General features: G+C 46.7%; 1 protein-coding gene across 2 annotated transcripts in view; it reads left to right on the top strand.

The window, feature by feature from the left end:
* The window catches only part of TMEM203 (transmembrane protein 203), a 76707-nt gene extending 61551 nt beyond the window's left edge, over positions 1-15156 (top strand). For both annotated transcript variants that reach the window (XM_085610084.1, XM_085610086.1), the window contains exon 3: positions 13860-15156. In XM_085610084.1, the coding sequence (XP_085466210.1) occupies positions 13973-14383 (411 nt within the window). In that variant the 5' untranslated portion in view covers positions 13860-13972 and the 3' untranslated portion in view covers positions 14384-15156. The remainder of the gene's footprint in view (positions 1-13859) is intronic.
* The last annotated feature ends 555 nt before the right edge of the window (positions 15157-15711 follow it).

The following is a 15711-nucleotide window of genomic DNA, read 5'->3' as shown; positions in this document are numbered from 1 at the left end:
CATCGAGAGGTGGTGGAGGTGGCCTGCAACGCGGCCCCCCTAGGATCGGGACTCTGCCCCGGAGAGGCGGCCACGAGCCGGCTGCTGACCCCCGGCGCAGCCATGGGCAAAAGCGATAAGTCACAGCCCAAACTGTCTTTCGACCCCCGCAAGCCGAAGGGGCCTGTCGAAGCTCCGCCGGCGCGGCCTCCGGAAGGGGCAGCTGCGGAGAGCTCCATGTGCGCCGACATCAAAGCAACGCTGGCGGCAATGGAAAAGGGGCTGCAGGGCAGTCTGGCCGCGATAGACACTAAGCTTGATGCGCTCACATACCGCATGGACCGCATGTCGGAACGAGTGGATAAGAATGCTGAGAGGCTGGACGCGTCCGAGCAGAGGATAACACAGGTAGAGGAGACGCAGTCAGCATGGGACGCGGACCGCAGGCACTTCAGTAAGCTTCTGCAGGTCATACAGGACAAGTCCGAAGATTTGGAGGCCCGTTCGAGGAGATCGAATGTCCGCATCACTGGTGTGGCGGAATCGACGCACACCGGTCGAATGGAACTCTTCGTGGAAAAACTGCTTCGGGCACTGCTTGGAGAGGACGTGTTCTCCCCAATGTTTGTTGTTGAGAGAGCCCATCGTTCGATGGGCCCTCGCCCCAAGCCTGGGGCGCCTGCAAGACCTATAATAGCAAAACTACTGAATTATAGAGACAGAGACACGGCCCTGCGCGTGGCGAGGGAAAAGGGGAAGCTGCAATATGAAGGGATGGAAATCTCCATCTATCCCGACTTCACGGCGAAGGTTCAGGAGGAGCGCAGGCAGTTTGCACCCTACAAAAAACAACTCCGCGACTTGGGCCTGGACTATGCAATGTTATACCCGGCGCGGCTCCGAATCAACAGGCAGGGGCAATCGCACTTCTTCACGGACCCGAGGGAGCTGCAGCGATCCCTGAAAGAGTGGTCGAGGGAGCAGCGGCGTGGGCCGCAGGACGGCGCGGCTGCCCGAGCGGAGGTCTCCGACCTGGGGGAGCAGGACTAGATCACTGGCAGTGGCCGCTTGACACGCTCTGTCTCCTGGCGGGGGGGACGTTGCCCTGTCGTGGAGGCTGCCGCTTCCCTGGCGGTACTGCAGCGGCTGGAACATTATTGTCGTGCAGGAGACGACGACCGCCATGGAGGACTCTGAGGCTGCGGCTGGGTGAGAACAATCTGTTGTGTTGGGGGATGCCCGGGTGTCGAAGCCCTAGAGTTGGTGGGGAGGCGGGGGCTGGTCCTCTTTCACGGGTTGGTCAAGGGCGGGATAGCCCTGCGGCTCTAATAACTGCGAGACTTTGGTTTGTGTGGCGCCTGGAGCTCACCGCACGGGCCGATTAGCGAGATAAATGGGCTATGGCCGGGATGTCTTACTGGGGGCGTTTGGAGGGTGCCGTGCAAGTTAAGATAAGCGGGGGGGCTCACCACTGATGGGAATGTAGGGGTACCCCCCGTACCTAATGGAGGGGAGGCGATATTAGCTCGAGCTGCACTGAGACTGGGGGTTTAGCGGCGGGAGCACGGCCATATGGTGGACTCTTGAGAGTTTAGAGTAGCTGCTCATCGGAGGTCTCTGCCCCAGTGCTGATAGCTCTCATGGCCCCTCCGGGGGCTGGTTCCGGGATGGTGTTGTATGTTTGTTGTGGGGTAGGGAGGGGGGGGGGGGACGGGGGATCTGTCTGGCCAGGTTGGGGGCGGTCGGCTGTGGGTGGTGGGTTGGGAAGTTAGAGGGACGTTTCGCCATAGGCATCTGTGATCCGCACTGTCTCTTGAGTGGCAAGCTATTTGACTTACAGGTGTATGGCTGTTTCAGACTGTCTGGACCTGAGTGGTGGGCGGGGACTCCCATCTGGCCTATGTGCAGAGGCGGTTGTTGTATATTCTGCCGGGATGACTGGAACGGGTGAACGGATGGGTGACACTGGTGGGGAGGCTCTTAGAGCGCTGACGTGGAATGTCCGGGGGCTGAACGATTATCGCAAACTCAGGAAAGTCTTAAATTATCTCCACCGGCATCACATTGACCTGGCGCTGCTTCAGGAGACTCACCTCCCTCTTACAAGTAAACTGTTAGCGGCGAAGGGACTAGTGGGCACCAGCGCGGCGGCAGGCTTTACGTCACACTCCAGAGGGGTGGTTACTTGGGTAAACCCACGATCGAAACTGCGGCTGACGTCGCTGACCTCCGACCCGGGCGGGCGCTACTTAATAGCGAGGTGCGTGGGTAAGGGCCACGACTTGATAGTGGTCAATGTGTACGGCCCTAATTATGACTCCCCTGAGATCTTTGATGCACTGGCGGCACAATGTAGGCTGCATGTGCCCACTGGCACGGTATGGGGTGGTGACTTTAACTTCACATTCAACCCGGAGTTAGACCGCTCCTCGGGGCCAGCCCGCCGCCCGGCGACCGCCGCCCTACATATGCAGGCGGAGTTGATCAGGCTCGACGTGCTAGACGTCTGGCGGCATTGCCACCCGGGTAAAGGGGGCTACGCGCATTACTCGGCATTCCACGACGTGCATACCAGAATAGACTATTGGTTGGTGTCCCGGTCACTGCTTGCGTGCGTTAAGGGCTGCGAGGTTTTGCCGCGCACCTTGTCGGACCACTCCCCTCTCCTGCTAACCCTGACAACCCCGCACCGGCGAGTACCGCCGTTCACGTGGCGGCTACCGCCGTATTCACTGTTGGACGATGTGTTCCGGGGGGAACTGGCGGACGAAATAGACTCGTTCTTCGAGATAAACGCAGGCTCGGTCCAGAGTTTCCAAACGGTGTGGGACTCGTTCAAGGCTTATATTCGTGGTGTAGCAATGACTAAGCATTCGGGAGTGCTTAAATCCATCCGGCGGCGGCTTGGAGTCCTGGAGACGCAGATAGCTCAACTGGAGGAGACTCAGGGGGCTTCGGCGGACCCTGAGGTGGTCACGAGGCTGCAGCACCTGGTCACTGAGTTCAACAGTGAAGCGGACCGAGAGGTGCAACATATGGGGAAGTATGCCACAGCCCGCACCTACGGGGAGGGTGAGCGCCCGGGATCCTTACTAGCGGGGATACTGCGTAACTCTAGGCGGCCCCTGGTCATTGACGAGCTCGTCACTGCTTCGGGCGATGTGATTACCGATGAGACGGGGATCATAGAAGAATTCAGGGCCTATTATGCTGGACTGTATAAATCTCAGTCCTCTCACATGGAAGAGGAGATAGACGACTATCTCAGTTACCTTAAAATGCCGTTTTTGTCCAACTCGCGGCGGGAATTCTTGGCGCTGCCCATACAAAAAGACGAGATCTTGGAGGCTTTGGGAAGTATGCGGGCGGGCACTGCCCCAGGAGCGGACGGGCTGACGGTGGCCTTTTATAAGGCCTTCCAGGACCAGCTCCTCCCGCACCTTATGGCCCTTTTCGACGACATATGTCTTGAAGGCAGTATGCCTGACACGATGCGAGAGGCCCTGCTTGTTACAATCTTAAAACCCGGGAAGCCTCCCGACCAGTGCGGCTCCTATAGGCCACTCTCGCTGATCAATGTCGATGCCAAGATATATGCCAAAGTGCTGGCCACGCGTTTGGCGCTTCTGGTGCCGGAGCTCGTGGCGCCAGAGCAGGCAGGCTTTGTTGCATCCAGGAATCTCACGTACAATATCCGCACGGTCCTTGGAGTCATGCAACATGTGCGCCCAGAGAGTAAGGCCATAGCGCTCTTCCTGGATATGGAGAAAGCGTTTGACTCAGTGGAATGGCCGTTTATGGTGCTGGTGCTGAGGAAGCTTGGGCTGGGAGAGCCTTTTTTGCAGATGATTGGGGCTTTGTACTTTAGACCCACTGCCCGGCTGCGCCTCGGAGATCGTGTCACGGAGCCGTTTGCAATCACTAGAGGGACCAGACAGGGTTGTCCTCTCTCCCCACTTCTCTACGCGCTGGTGGCGGAACCTCTAGCGTGCGCAATAAGAGAATACCACAGATTCGAGGGAATCAACTTTCCCTCTTATAAGATTGGCATTTCCACCTACGCGGACGACACGCTGCTGTACATCAGAGACCCGGAGGAGAATCTTGCTTCTATCTTGCGGGAGGTGGTCCGGTTTGGGGCGCTGTCGGGCCTCAGGGTCAACTGGAACAAATCGCTGGCATTTCCGCTGACCCCGGCTACACTGCCGTTCCCTATGGAATACCCTTTGCAGTGGACAACGGACTCAATCCGCTACCTGGGAATCCGGCTGCACAGGGACCCGGAGGTCTTGCTGAGGGAAAACTATGGGGTGGCTTATTCCAAACTCGTGGACGAGGTAGAAGAGTGGAACAGGCTACCTCTGTCGCTGATGGGCAGGATAGCCATCATGAAAATGATCATCCTACCGCGATTTCTGTTCCTCTTCACCAACATCCCTATAGTGCTACCCAGGTCTTTCTTTGCACAGCTGACTCAGACCCTGATCCGACTGGCCTGGGGTGGTAGACAAAACTGAAAAATATCCCTCTAGACCTATATTTCTTTTGCTTAGCAATTAATTTCTTGTGGGTACCACATAAGGAAGAGACAACCAATTGTATATTTACATTTCAACTAGTGAGTTTATTTTTTTATATTGTTTTTAAGATATTTTGCTTATTTATATACATTTTTACTTGTTTATATACATTTTTTCTCAAATAAACATCGGATTGTTTTCTTATTCCCAAACACAATATATACAGTGATATTTTGAATTGTTCTGTGCTCATTCAATTTTATCAACACAATGTTTAGAGTTATAGGCTAAAACCTCTCTCCTATGATTTGAGAGAAATCCCCACAGCAATCACTCCTCTGTTCATACCACATGCATTTCACTATCATACGACACATTCACACTACACCCCAGATATGCACCAACGATGTTGCTGGACTAGCCAGGACTGGGCCAGGTGCTCGACCCTTTAATTATGATGCAAAGAAACTGGGGTGTGACACTCTGTCTGGTCGACGCACGTTTCGGTGGATCTAATTTCTTTTCTTGCCACCTTCTTCAGGACCTTTTGTTTGCGCGTTTATCGCGGGCAAAGATGAGGGGATTGTTATTCTGTAAAACAATTGGATAGTATCAAAACATAATTTCATACATTGTTTATGTGTCCCACAGGAGAATACTACATTTATTCTCCAATATATACAATTAAAAACCAAGAATTAGCACTTCTGTCAAGTTTACAAACGTGCCTTTACTTACATAGCTCTCTGCAAATTTCAAGAAAGTGTATAGTGGTAGATCGGAGAGGAGCAAAGATAGATAAGAGCAATATGTACTACAGATAAACTCCATTTTATCAAAGAGCGTTTTTTCTCTCTACGGTCCTGTGTCCTATTGACTGGTATTCTCTATTTTTCGTTTATCAAATCTCACTGAGATTACTCCATTATGTTATTTCTCAATCGTGGGCATAAAAAGGGGAACTCTAAACTACCTGTTGTGTACTGATATACACGTAGTGAAAGTCTTCCTCTCGGTTAGTATTACTGATGTCGTTCTTCTTCTTTCCCAATTATGGTCAATGCTGCAAGAAGATTTCATATTGTTATTACACCTTCTGCTTTCTCTATAAGAACGCTCCCTATTCCGCTTGTGAGTTTTATATCTATATTACGTGTACCTTTGTCGGTCCGGGTTGCGATCCTAGGAGTCAGTTTCGCATATCTTCATGAGTTTATATGTTCTCTTTTTTCCCTTCCATATTTTCAAGCCTTTCTTTCAATATTGATGACTCACCAGCCCTTAAGAACTATTCTCGGTGCTGTATAGTCTGGTTAAAATTTAGAAAAAGGTAATTGGCAATTTTCGATCTTATTATTACACATACAGCGTAATTTGATTTTCGTATAATTACCTACTTAGTCTTTATTGTAAACAGCAAGGTATTACTTCTTTCCGTTTCTTTGTTCTTTGGATAGTTGCATTATCCTGTAAGGGGATGGCTGGGACCAATCTTGTTTTGGGCTCTGGTAAATGAAAAGGATTTTTTTAGTATATGCACTCTGAGGAACTAGGACGCGTGTTAGGGCGACTTCATATTGATTGTTTTCCCCAGTATTACCATAAAGGTCTCATTACCGTGTCTCACTGGTCTCTATGACCATCTTTTTTTAATATAAGCTAACCATACAGAATTGTAAATCCTGTGCGCTCTCATCGCTATTATTTCCCCCCACTAAAAATCTTTATATGCGGTAGGGGTTCCTAGTTTCCTAAGGTACTGAGTCTAAAAGGGTAAACTTAAATCTCACAGACTGCCAAGGTTGCTGGAGTTTCATGACGCAGTACCTTACCTCTCGGCGGTTTCGTATTCTCCTTCGGCGGCTTGATAAACAGACTCCGGCCTCCAATGTAGTGGCCGTAAAATCCTTCCCTTTTTAAACAGTGCTGGCTTTCTGATTGCGGGCAGCTGCGATCTGTGATCACGTGTTCTCCTGCGTGCCATTGTATGTATCGCTCAGAATACCTTTGTTACCGTGGGTTCCATCTTGGAAAGGTAATCACTAAGATTACCTACATGAGACAAATCATTTATTGGACCCGTTATGTACTTGGGATTGTCTTTTTATTACGATTACACCGGGGATTTATCGTATAGCTTGTTTCATTTATGCGCACCAATTTGTAGCAACTAATGCATTCCATTGATGGTCATGTATTATCAGAAAACTTCGCCGCCATTATGGATCGGGTCATACACCGCTGTGGTGTGAAATCACGTGTTCTCTTTAGTGCCATTGTGTTTCTCACTCATAATCCCTTCGTTACTATGGGTTTCATCTTGAAAAGGTAATCACTGAGATTACCTACATGACGCGAATCATTTATTGGACCCGTTATGCAATTGGGATTGTTTTTTTGTTTTTTTGTATTTTTGTACTACGATTTCCCCGGAAATTTATCGTGTACTATGTATCATATATACGCACGAATATCTAGCAACTAATGTATACTCGGTATGACTCGGTAGGTGTCTAGTTTTGTAACTGCCAATAATAGCTTATATCCCCGATTCCCCGAGGCACTGATAGTGAGGTATGTATCGTTTGGCCATTTTACTGTTTGATGGATGTCACAAGGTTTCTTTGCGCATCTTTTGTGCATTGTAATCTGCCACCTTTTTAATGCGGGGCCTATCGTTACTATTCAGCCTGTTGGCCTGCTGGGCCATTATCAGGCGTATTTAGGCATGGTAGTTATTACGCTAGACGTGAACGGCATCTTCCCAACATATGCGATCTGATCATTCCGCCCAATGTATTATAAATGTGTGTCAATCCTATGTAGGGGTGTTCGGACAGTCTGGCTCCTGATGCAAAATGCCATGCTTTCCTAAAGAGGGAGAACAATAGTCAGAAAAATCCTTGTTGTCTAAGATCTAAAAACTCCACAGAGTTTTACCAATGTGCAGTTTAGTATAGTATTCTGAAGGGGGTTTTCTGCATATTATTTCTTTTGCCCCGAATTCGTATAAGCACTATGTGTAGTATGGTCAAATTTCGTATAGTGTAACATGGATTGTAATCTATACTATCCATAGTAGTTTTATACACTCTCATAGACATATACAGAAGATGGGAATTGTCTGTACAGACCTTATCTTGTGTGCCACAATATTTCTTCGTTGAGACCCGTTTTAACTGTATCTAAGGTGTAGATCCAGTAGGTCTCTCGTGTTTTTCTGACATCTTGTATGTCTTTTCCTGCAATATGTTTGACTTTTTCTAATATTAACCATCTTAGTTCTTTTTCACTATGTTGGAAGTCAATGCAATGCTGTACCATTGGGCTTAGTAGTTTTTTAGTTCTGATGGCAGATCTATGCTCACTATATCGTATTCTGAACTCTCGGCCCGTCTCGCCTACATAGCCTAAGGCACAGGGACATAGTATAAGATATACCAAATTCTGGCTTTTGCAATTAGTGAAGTCACGTAATTTGCCTCTCTTACCTTGATATTGCCAGAATTCAGTTACGATAGCACTGTCACATGCCACACACGTGCCACATTTGTGGTTACCCAAGATCTGTGGTCCTATCAAGGTAGTTTGTGAATTTGACTGTTGTCGTCTGGGCCTAGTATGCACCAAGGCTGTCCCTCAGGTTCCGATTCCTACGGAATGCAAGGATGGGTTTTTGAATAGTCTCAGATCCTTCCCCGGTATTTAAAATATGCCAATTTTTGTTTAAGACCTTTTTTATTTTGAAGTTTAAGGTCGAATGATTCACGACGCATACCAACTTGTCATTCTTTGGGCGAGGATTCCCTGCCAATAGGGCATCCCGATTGTAATAACGTGCCCTTTTATATGCTGTTCTAATCAACCGTTTGGGGTAGCCTCGTGCGAGCAGTCTTTGTTTGAGGTCTTCTCCATGTTTGTCAAAGTCCTTAATGTTTGAACAGTTACGCCTAATGCGTAGAAACTCTCCAAACGGGATAGAATCCTTTTGACAGTTAGGATGATAACTGGTGTGTGATAGTATGGTATTTTTGGAGGTAGGTTTTCTAAAGAAACCGACTGAGATCCTGCCTTCCTCTTCCTGTATTGTAATGTCTAGAAACTCAACTGATGTGGTGCTGATGTTACTAGTGAATTTCAGATTTTTATCACTGGCATTCAGCCAGTTGATGAACATGTCTAGAGTCTCTTTATCTCCACGCCAAATAAAGAAAATATCATCGATGAATCTGTGCCATTGACTGACATTCTCGTAGAAAGGGGCAATTTCATTGAAGATATGTTTAAGTTCGTACTCCCCCATGTATATATTGGCCACACTTGGGGCACATGATGCCCCCATGCTGGTACCTTTAGTTTGTTGATATAGGTCCCCTCTGAACTCAAAGTAATTGTTTTTAAGCACTATTTCCAAGCATTCAATTATAAACTCGTTAGGTCTTTCTCCTGGAGATCTTTCTAGGAGTGTTTTCACCGCTTCTATTGCCTCTTGTTGCGGTATATTTGTGTATAGCGCTTCGATGTCTAAGGTGACCAAAATTTCATTATTGGGGTCATAGGGTACGTTCTCCAATTTTTTGATGATATCCCCTGTGTCTTTGATATAAGATTTATATTGGGTGGTGAGAGGACATAGAAACTTGTCCACATACTTGGACAGTGGTTCTGGGTGGTAGACAACCTAGAGTCCAGTGGAAAGTGCTGACGTTGCCATACGAGATGGGGGGACTTGGAGCTCCGGATCTGGAGAGCTACTACAGAGTGGCGCAGGCGTACTATTTGCATGCGTGGATACACGCCGAACCAGACGTCCCGCATGTGCTGCTGGAGCGCTTGTTTGCGGATCCGGTTCCACTTCCGGCGACGATCTTTCTGCCCGCGGATCGGAGGGTGGGGCTGTTGGACTCGCTCGGAACTACCAACCATGCGTGGCACGCGATTATGAGACGGCAAGACCGTGACCTCTTATACTCCCCGCTGATGCGGGTGGAGTGGGCGGTTTGGCTCCCTCCTCTGCGGGAAGCGGGGGTGACACGAGCGTTGGGTGCTTTGGGAATAGTTAGGATGGCGGACCTGTTACATGACGGAGTGGCCAAGACGCTGGAGAGCGTCGTGTCGACGCAGCCGGCAAGTACGTTGCTCCAGCGCTTTCAATTCCACAGGGTTCGAGGCGCGCTGCTGTCTCTTTTGGGGTCGTCTGGGGCGGAGCCTCCCGAGATCCCAGAGCTTTCCTATGTCATTAAAACTACGGCGCCATCCAAAATGGTCTCGATACTCAAAAAGCTTGGGGATCAACACAGGGAGAACCAGTGCTCTGCAGCGCGGCGAGCCTGGCAGACGGATCTTGAAATGGACATTTCAGATGAGATGTGGAGGTACTGCTGCTCCAGTACTAAAAAGGTCTCTTTGAATGGTCGACACCGATTGATACACTTTAAGTTCTTGCAGCGGGTCTACTACACCCCTGAAAGACTACATAGGTACGGGTTGCGCCCTACGGCGGAGTGCGAGCGTTGCCATACCCTCGTGGCTGACTTTCTACACATGGCCTGGCTCTGCCCAGGGGTGGCCCGGTTTTGGACGGCGGTGTTCCGTGAGTTGAGCCAGATCTTGGAAAAAGAGATCCCCCCTGATCCGGCCCTGGCGTTGTTGGGCTACTCCAGGCCACTTCCGCGGGCGCTGAGGTGCCTGACGGACGTGGCGTTGCTGATCGCGAGACGCGTTGTGGCGGCCTGCTGGATGAGAGGGCCTCTTCCCACTAAGAAACGGTGGGTCAGGGATATGCTGTACTGTAGCACGCAGGCGGAAACGTATAGCGAACTGTTACCCCCTAGGAGTCGCCCCAAGAACTTCTGGGCGCTCTATAGAACTTACATGACAGCTGGAGACTCTGAGGAGGTTGGTCAGGGGGAGGCACAACATGAAGCCCCTGGGGTGTGCAGTGGGGCGGCGGAGGGTGTGACACCGGATTAGGACCCAATAGTGGTGAGATGGGCTATGTTGTTAGTGAAACGTTTGGGAGAGCGGCCGGTTTGAAGAGGGAGGGTCGGGGTGTCCCCTGTATACGGCGTGTGCTTCTTAGCAGTGTGCTTGCGAGGCGGAAACTAGAACCGCAGGGTAGGTCTGATCTGGAGGCTTGGGGTGTGGTGTCTGGTCGGAGTTCGGCACCTTGGTTTGAGACAGCGTGCACAAGCAGACACAAAACAGGAGGAGGCAGAGGCATGGTGGCGAACGGGGTGGGGGGTTGGGTGTTGAGATATGGTTTACGAAATTTTAGGGGATTGAGCGGACTGTTGGCGGGCTGGACAAGTGGGACGATTACACCACAGTGCAGGTTGGGGGTGAATACGTATTGCACGAGTTGGAAGTGATTCAGCCCGGACTGCTATATGTAGAACTGCAATGCCGCCGGTCCTCCGGGATGTCGGCTAAATGGCTGTGTGAGAGATGCAGGACCGTAACGGACGTGCTCACTGGAGCAACCCATTGTATAAGGAGCCTACGGCAGTCTGCTATGTCTATTTACTATATCTCAATAAAGGTTGTTTTTTCACAAAAAAAAAAAAAGTAAAGCCTAAGTATAAAGCATTTGAGTAATCCAGCCGAGAAGTGATTAGTGCATAGATAATCGTCCTTCTAGCCTTAAGAGGAAGATAGCCTAACACTTTATGCAGGTTTTTGTGTAGTCCGAAGCAGGTGGATGAGACTGATTAGATCTGTTGTTTGAAAGAAAGTTGACTGTCTAATTTGACAACCTCAACTGGGGAAGGAGGCTAACCAAATTCCTGAAGCCACCGGGTATCATTCCTGATATTTTTTCCTGCAATCAGCAATTCAGTTTTATCTGTGTTAAGCTTTAGTTGATTTTTTTGCAGCCACTTTGCTACGGAAAGAAAGCATTGCCTGAAATTGTCCTGACCCAAGGCTGAGTCACCCGACAAAGACCCAATTAGTGGGGCGTCATCTGCATAGGACATCACTTCCAAACCAAAACTGTGGATTAGTGCCTCAAAAGGAGCCATATAAATATTAAAAAGGGTGGGACACAGAGCAGATCACTGTGGTACACCACTTTCCAGTGCACAAGTATCAGATGAAAAAGGAGGGAGTGCCACCACCTGTGCACGATTAGCTAAGTCATTTTGTAGCCAAGATAAAGTGTGGCCGTCAACCGCCATCTCTCAATGACGCAAGATGAGAATAGAACAAGAGATGGTGTTGAAGGTAGCAGACAAATGAGAGCTGAAGTATCGCCTCTGTCAGAGGAAAGTTCAAGATGTTCCGACATTGGCAGAAAAATTGATTCTGTGCCACAAAAGTCAAATTTTGAGGCTCCAGAAGCTTATTTCCATTAAATAGCAAGAAATTAATATATTGCTATGCATCTCTTGCATTTAAATAGGAGCTACCAAAGAGATGGGCCTGTAATTCAAGCAAATTGATGGGTCAGCGTTGATTTTTTTTTCCCAAGATTGGAGTAACATATGCTAGCTTTTAATAATTAGGTGCACAAGCTGACTCAATAGAGGAGTTAAGAATGGTGGAAAGTATTGGCAAAATTGACCGAGATTCCAGTTTGATAGTGGAGGGAGGACATGGATCAGCGGTGGAGCTGCATTTGCAATTTAGCAACAGAGCCTGCTTTTTCAGTGATGAAATGGGGACGAATTTGGTGAAATTTCTAGGACTCTCATAACATTTAAGATTAGAGATTGAATTGCTAACATTATTAAACCAAGTTTAAATCTACTAAATGTAATCTTCAAAATAGCCCGCAATGGAATAGCAGACTGATTGAGAAGGGATAATTGCTGAGTAAGGGAAGCAGAATGTGTCATAAATTTAACAATTGAAAACTATTCCTTGGAGGAGTGTTTGGCTGCATCTATTTGTTCTGCGTAGTAAGTAGATTTGGCTATTGTAATCTCTTTATGATATAATCAGATTGCCTGTAGATATCTAATTTTATCTGTTGGATGTCTCTAATTTTGCCATTCCCTCTCTAGTTGAGGAGATTTTCTTTTGGAGTCACTGAGCACTTGGTTAAACCATCAGCAGTTCTCCCTTTTCTGTGAAACTTTTTTCCACTTTAAAGGAGTCGTCACATTTATAGCAGTAGTTAGCCACTTCTGATATGATTGGAAGTCTGAGTCTGTATCACTGGTTAGCTCTGGGCGGTTGGCCATCAAGGCCTCCTTAAGCCTGGATTCGGTGACCTGCTTCCACGATCTAAAATATTACACCCAAACTGACAGGACAAACACGTAAGTTCCTTAGAATCTAAAATATCAGTCAAAGCTTTAAACTTGCCCTTGGGGTGATGAGGGATGTTGGGTTCCATACCTTTCCCAATCTATCTGGGCATACAGGGAAGTAGAGAAGAGGCAGATTCAATGGTACAAACACCTAAGGAAGCTGAACAAAGTCTAAGACATAGAAAGCTATGAAGATTGAAATTGTGGGCAGTGATAAAATCAGGAATAGTGTACCATAAGGAGTTAGCATTAGTGAAAAAAATCTAATTCGTACAGTTTTAGTACAGAAACTGCGTAGATTCCCACGGGTAAAGAGGGAGGGAAAGAGGTCAAGAAGGTAGTTTGAGATGCAACTATATCAGCTCTGTGCATTCCATGAGGAATTGTTACCTTTTTGTCTCTGAACATGGATACGTTTTTGGTTATGGTATGGTGGGAATGACTTGAGAATCTGTCTGTGGTTCTTAAAACTTAGGACCTCATTTAGAGTTTATAGAATACATTGTCACAAACGTAACTAATGTCCCATCCACAGAATTTCAAGTGTATTATAGCCTATGTCACCTGCAATACAACGGAAGGGATATTCACTTTGTTTCAACCGAGTATTATCATCCTCCAAATTCTAAATAATGCCCTTAAAGTTTTTCTTTTTTTTTTTTCGTTTTATTTTTTTCTTTAAAAAAGTGTTTCGACCTGTTCCATGACTGGTAAATCATACAGGAAGGTGGGAACCTGGAAAAGTGTTGTTCACACCAGGTGATGGCATCAACTACAGGGATTTACTTTTATGCAGATGGTATGGGGTAGCAGGGGTGCTCTGCGTAAGGTAAGGTGTATACATCTTGAGGCTGCAGCGTTTTGGTGTATTGCAGAAGTGACTTAAAAGTAGGCCATGAGTATAGTTTTTTTCCCTGTATTCTCTTGTTACATCAGTTTGTCTGCCCCTTATTCACAAATTTCTTCTATTTTCGAAAATGAGCACCTAAGCTTTTGCCATAAATAATATGCGTTTTTCTAATTGTTGCTATTACTGTATGACTTGCATGCAAAACTACTTTTGTCACTTCCACAGTCCATTAAACAATTTTCTTGTCCATTTCAGGCCATTACCTTTCAGCCTGTAGATGACCACGTGGCATTTGGCATGTGTTGAGTCGGGAACCTTGGATTCTGTATTGGTTGGATTCAGGACCTGATTCAGGACCTTGTGAGAAAATGCTGTTTTCCCTGCGAGAGCTTGTGCAGTGGCTTGGCTTTGCCCATTTTGAGATCTTTCTCCACGTTTTGGCCGTTCTGATCTTCTCTGTCCTTCTGATGTTGAAAGTGGATGGATTTGTTACCGGCATTAGCTGGTGGAATGTCTTCATCCCGTTTTTCGCAGCCGACGGCCTAAGTACTTATTTTACCACCATTGTGTCTGTGCGGCTGTTCCAAGATGGCGATAAGAGATTGGCCGTACTCCGCCTTTTCTGGATTCTCACTATACTCAGCCTGAAGTTTGTTTTTGAGATGCTGCTGTGTCAGAAATTGGTGGAACAGTCACGAGATCTCTGGTATGGACTGATTATGTCACCTATGTTTATCCTACTTCAACTCCTAATGATCCGCGCATGCAGAGTGAACTAGTGCTGGAACACAAGCAGTAACAGCATGCACTAGGTAACCATACATGAACCTCCAGTATTTTCGCCATCCATTGCAGTGAAACATGTTTTGTAATCTTTGGTGACTATACTCAAGCAGTTCCGCGTGCTAGTAAGACGCTCCTTCTTTCTTTTTTTTTTTCTTTTTTTTTTTTTGCATCTGGTCTCGAATCACAAAAAATGTATCATATGCCCTTAAATGTAAGCTGTAATTAATGTAGTAAGTTATTTGTATTTTTTTTTAATAAATGTATATTTGAATATGAATCTTCATTGTATTTATCAAGTAAAGACGCCAATATTTGGTAGGGCAAGAGAGGGATTTCCTTCCCATGTGAGGAGCTTGCAGTGGTGGAAGCATGGACTAAAAGCAGCCTGATCTTTTTTGTTTCCGACCCACTGTGACCAGGACATGTGTCCAGTAATCATTTGAAGTGACCTAGAGCACTATTAACCAGGATGATTAGGAAGTAAAATTAAATACCTGGACTGGAAACATGGTTGCCAAGGAAATACAGTGTAGTCTGATGACCCAAAGTACACTGTAGTTTAGTATTTGTACAGGAGCAGCTTTAGGATTTGGACAAGATGATGTGGTGGCTTGTCCACGGACCCCAATGAAGAAATATAAATCTTTAGAGAACCACATGCCCTATTTCATGAAACCACCCGTCCTTCAACTTATGGTTTATGATGTCACCACTACGCCTCCATGATATCATGAATAATCGAATCCAATAAATATAGTTATCTACATTCCGTTTGTCCTTGTGTATCATTCAAACAGGCCATTTACAAGAAAACTTAAAGAAAGCTAGTTTAAAATGTAATGATATTTAAAAGGGTCAGTGGAATTTGAACTTGCGATGAATTTGTGATTACATATTCTTTTCTTTTGCATCGTCCTGTGTTATGTGAAGTATTAGAGTGCTGCGAAGTAAATATATTTATGTTTACTGTTAAGGATTATCTTTGAAGGATGCGGTGTTTCTCATTGTTTTGTTTCCTTCATATTTTTCTGTATGCCTGTTTTATTTTTTTCTTAGGCATTGTGTGGTTCAATGTAAACCAATGGGATTTGCTAGTGAATTTGTTTTCCTACTGTCACTTATGTATGATGAAATACATTTGCATTGGCATCACAGTGCATGTATTTAGTCTATATTTTGTTAAACTTTTGTTGTATATCACAGTGCTTGCAATTCCTTGGCCTCAGTTGAGGACTTTGCGCATATGTCAAAACAATATACTATGCATGTCCCTGTCCACAAATATTGTATGTCTTGCTCATTCTCTTCTGTCTCTCCCACA

The sequence above is a fragment of the Triturus cristatus genome, chromosome 1_2 (genome assembly GCF_964204655.1).
Source record: "Triturus cristatus chromosome 1_2, aTriCri1.1, whole genome shotgun sequence".
Lineage (NCBI taxonomy): Eukaryota > Metazoa > Chordata > Amphibia > Caudata > Salamandridae > Triturus > Triturus cristatus.
This window is presented reverse-complemented; position numbering and strand designations above follow the sequence as displayed.